This window comes from Belonocnema kinseyi, chromosome 3, assembly GCF_010883055.1.
Source record: "Belonocnema kinseyi isolate 2016_QV_RU_SX_M_011 chromosome 3, B_treatae_v1, whole genome shotgun sequence".
In the NCBI taxonomy this organism is placed as follows: Eukaryota; Metazoa; Arthropoda; class Insecta; order Hymenoptera; family Cynipidae; genus Belonocnema; species Belonocnema kinseyi.
This window is the reverse complement of record NC_046659.1, coordinates 57,134,606-57,138,848: the sequence shown is the minus strand read 5'-3', so window position 1 is coordinate 57,138,848 and position 4,243 is coordinate 57,134,606. Positions and strand designations below refer to the sequence as shown.

General features: G+C 28.0%; 1 protein-coding gene across 1 annotated transcript in view; it reads left to right on the top strand.

The window, feature by feature from the left end:
• Window positions 1-1,353: 1,353 nt before the first annotated feature.
• Window positions 1,354-4,243, top strand: part of LOC117169187 (citron Rho-interacting kinase-like) — a 30,705-nt gene continuing 27,815 nt past the window's right edge. The window contains exons 1-2 of the mRNA XM_033355414.1: window positions 1,354-1,547; window positions 1,943-2,213. Coding sequence (XP_033211305.1) covers window positions 1,542-1,547; window positions 1,943-2,213 — 277 coding nt within the window. The 5' untranslated portion in view covers window positions 1,354-1,541. The remainder of the gene's footprint in view (window positions 1,548-1,942; window positions 2,214-4,243) is intronic.

The window sequence follows — 4,243 nt, the reverse complement described above, 5'->3', positions numbered from 1 at the left end:
TCTAGAAACGCCTCTAAATGTCGTGCCTGTTAAGTACTATTTTGTTAAAAATTGCTATTTTGCGGATGAATCCAACTGGTTAAAAATTCTTTTTCGTTTCTTTTTTGTGGGTTATTTTGAGCCAATCAATTTACATTATTACATTTTCAAACTAATAGGAAAAGACACAATCTAACAAAATGTAATTCATTTCTAACATTTCTAATATTTAATACATTATTTTTACAAAAATTTAAATAAAAATATTTCGTTCAAAAAATTAGGGTACACTTATTTGAACTCAATTAAAATAACTCTTAGCATATTCATAAGGAAAACCTCTTTTTTCCATTGTCATTTTGTTGTCTCTAATAAGCATAAAAGTGAGGTAGTTTGGAAATCTGATTTTTAATTATAATCTTTTCATGCTCATTTTGCATACATTTATTCATGAAAACATTTTTTTGCGGTCATAAATTAAACATTCTTCTTTCTTTTCTTTAAGACTTGGTTTCAAATTTATCTTTTTAGGTAAACATTTCGTTGAATATTCAAGTATTTTAGTATACGTATTTTGTTATTTCATATTTTATGATATAAAAATCATCTTTCTTGGTAGAAAATAACCTTGTCTGTTGAAAACTATACTTTTTGGATTAAAAATTCCACTATTTCGTTAAAAATTCAACTGTTCATTGTTGAATTATAACCAGTTTTGATTGAAAATTCGATCATTTGGTTGAAAATGCATTTATTTAGGTAGGAAACTTTCATGTTAGTGACGGCATTTGTAATAAATGGTATTAATATCATTTTTATTTTTCAATTAAATTATTTTCTTAAACATTGTAATTGTTTTCACTGACAATATTTATACAATATATTTCAAGGGAAATGAGCTTTAGTTAACTCTAATTTCAGAAATCTAAGATTTTGTAACATTTCGAATTAAATTATTAACAAACAATTCAAATCATATAGAAATTTAAAAAAATAATCATTTTAATCTACAAGCGATTGTTAACACAAATGCAATGAAATATTTTTAAACGTAAATAGAACTGATATTTGCATTAAAATTTGTCTAACGAATCTTTTATTTAATTAAAGTAACTGGGAAACTGCTGAATGCACCAAATTTAATTTTTAAATAAAATGTAAAACTAATTAAGATCAATGTTGAATATCCACTAGCTTCTTCTTTGCCGACTGTAATATATTTAGCAGTACTTCTATTCACAAGAGGGCAGCAGTAATCAATGCGATCGTGCTGCCATCGGTTGGGTACAAAAGGAACTTGCTGCAATTCTAAACCACCAATCACAATGGAGAAAAGGAGCAGGCTTCAACCAGCGCAGCGTCAGTTTTAAATTATTTTAAAATGGAGTTTGACTCTCAACCGTCACTGAAACACAAATTTCATTAGGAATCCCACTATTGCAAAGTATAAATAAAGTAAATGAAAGTGCATTTGTGATTAACCCACTAGCCATTTAATAATTATAACGCGGTATTCGGAATGTCATAATCAGTGAATTGCGTCGGAAGTGAAGTGCATCGAAATGGAGGTTACAATTTTGCTTACTATTCTGCATGCTGCAACGCCGTGATATACACAAAAGTTTGCCCGGCTGTTTTATTTCGAGTTGATTTTTTATCACGTATTTATTCTGTTAATTGACAGAACAAGTTTAAAAAAAAGTGATTTCTAATGAATTCGTGGTTAAGAGCACAATGCATCTCGTGCATTTATGATACCGAGAGAATTTAATCGATGTCAACAAAGTGAATCCATAAGAATTAATTGGAAAATAACTGCTTGTACTTATTTACCATGAGAATATCAAATCTGAAAGCTTTTTCAGACACCGCAATTTTTTCTATGTTTTTTAGAAAAGCGAGAAAAGTTCATTTTTTCTAGTTGCAAGCAGTGCATTAACGAATCAATTTTTTTTGTTAAAAGTCTACATCTACGCGTCGAATGTTAGAAAAAATGGACATGGATGCACAATTTGAGAATAAGAAGAGAGAACTTAAAGAAGTTCGAGAGCAGAAAAAGAAGTTGCTCGAACTTCAAGACAAGACGAGTTTAAATTTAAAAGCCAATTCTAACCTAGAGTCTCAGTTAACAGAGAAATCAAAGCAACTCGAAGTATCTAATAAAAGAAGGGACAATTTGGAACGAGAATTGGTTACTGCCAGATCAGAGGCAGCTGGCATTAAACGAATTCTAGGTAATTTATTTTGATCATTTATTATGATTTTTTCAGTTTATGTTTTAAATTTCTACGTTTCTAAATGCAGAATTTCTTCTCTGCTCTTTCTTGTAATGGAATTGACAGAAGCGAACCAAAATGTAAGAAGGACTTCACGAATATTTCTGTAATAAACTATTCTGTATGAAATATCCTGAAATTCCATTGTGCAAATCAGCGTTCAATAGCATTTTGTAGTTTATAGAGATTTTTTATTTTTAGTCTTCACCATTTTTTAAATCAACTCCAATTTCTCTGAATTCCCCCCCCCCCCAGGACCTGGGTGTTTTTCGATCTTTAAATTTCAATTAATATCACATAAAAATTATAATATTTTGAATCAGAGGAATTCGACAATCTTTGAAGTTACTACGATTCCGATTTTAGATTGCATAATTTTTAACTGTTTAATTTGAAATACTTTGAGACTCAACTATTTTCTAAATCGTTGATTTTAAGGCCTTAGATATAAAGTGATTCAACTTAGATGACTGAAATATGAAATGTTTTATATCTATGTTTTAACTTTTAATTTTTCAATTCGGAGTATTTAAAATTTTCAAATATAATATTCAATTTTCAGTTATTCAAAACACCTTTTCCATCTTTGCATTTTCCATTGTTTTTAAAGCAATTTTACTGTCTTCAACTTCAAATTTTGAGTCCTTTTTTAATTTAAAAGTATTATTATTGAAAAATTTTATATTGGAAACGATCATACAAAGAATAATTTATTGCTTCAACTATTCTAAACGCTCTTGATAGAATCAATTAATATGTATAACGTGCGTAACCTATAATTGATTTTGTTAAAAATTAAACATTTTCAGCTTCAAAAATTCAAAATTTTATAGTTTCCTTTGAATTTTCCATAATTTAGTCGCTATCGTACAAATTAAGTTATTAAAAATAAGATCAAATTATTAAAAAGTCGTAGAACTTTTGATATATCTTCTTTTCAAACTAAAAATTGTTATGACAGGGTGCCAAAAAATGTTTAAAAACATTTTCACATAAAAGCGGATTTTTTTTTAATCCGGTATTTTTCAAAATAATGGGTATAATTGTCTTTTTAATTTTTATTATTTTGGGCAGTTCACTACATTTTTCAAATCCGGAAAAAATTACAAAATTGCGGCTGTTTTTTTTAACTTTTTTTTTTTTTTTGAAAATATTGTAGATACAGAACAAAATTTCAAAATACAAGTTGTACTCCTTTAAGAGAACTCCAAAAGGTGCTTCAGAAGTTTTCTATATTTGGAATTATTTTTTGGGTATTTCCAAAAACGTGATTTTCTTTGCAACATATCTATAGTTGTATTTCTCTCTGACTAATAAAGAACGTGTAAGAACTCAGTTGATTATTATTGTCAAGTAGAATGAACATTAGTGGCATTGTTTTTATTTTGTTGTTAAAAAACGTTGTTTAAAAAAAATGTGAATAATGACGTTCATTGTCTTCAAAATCCAGAATTTTATTATAACAGCCTGTAAGTGGCCGTTTTATTGATTATAAAAATAAATAAATAATAAATATGTTTAAAAGTAAGTACATACTTGAGTATTATTTCGAGTCTGATTTTTAAACGGGGTATGATTGTACTGTTACTGTTCCAAAAAACAATATATTATAAGTTAAAGTTATTTTTAATTACTGTACATTCAGGTGTGGCGAAATGTGTATGGGGGCATGTTTTGGCAGGTAGAATTTACATTAAAACTACATCTTATTTAGAAGAAAGAGTGGATCATGCTATTCGGAATGATGGAAGGGGATCTGAAATGTTTCTACGAAGTTTTCTTTTCTTATTTGGATTGTACATCATTCTCTTTAAATCCTCTGCATTCTATTGTAAATTTGTTTGGATTTGAAATTCAATTTTTAATCTTTTGAAATTGGTGATTAATATACAAATTCTGAATTTTGAACAAAATAAACATCACTAGCAATCATATCTGGATGAACTCACATAGAAACAAGAACATATGCCTAGTTTCAGCGTCATGTA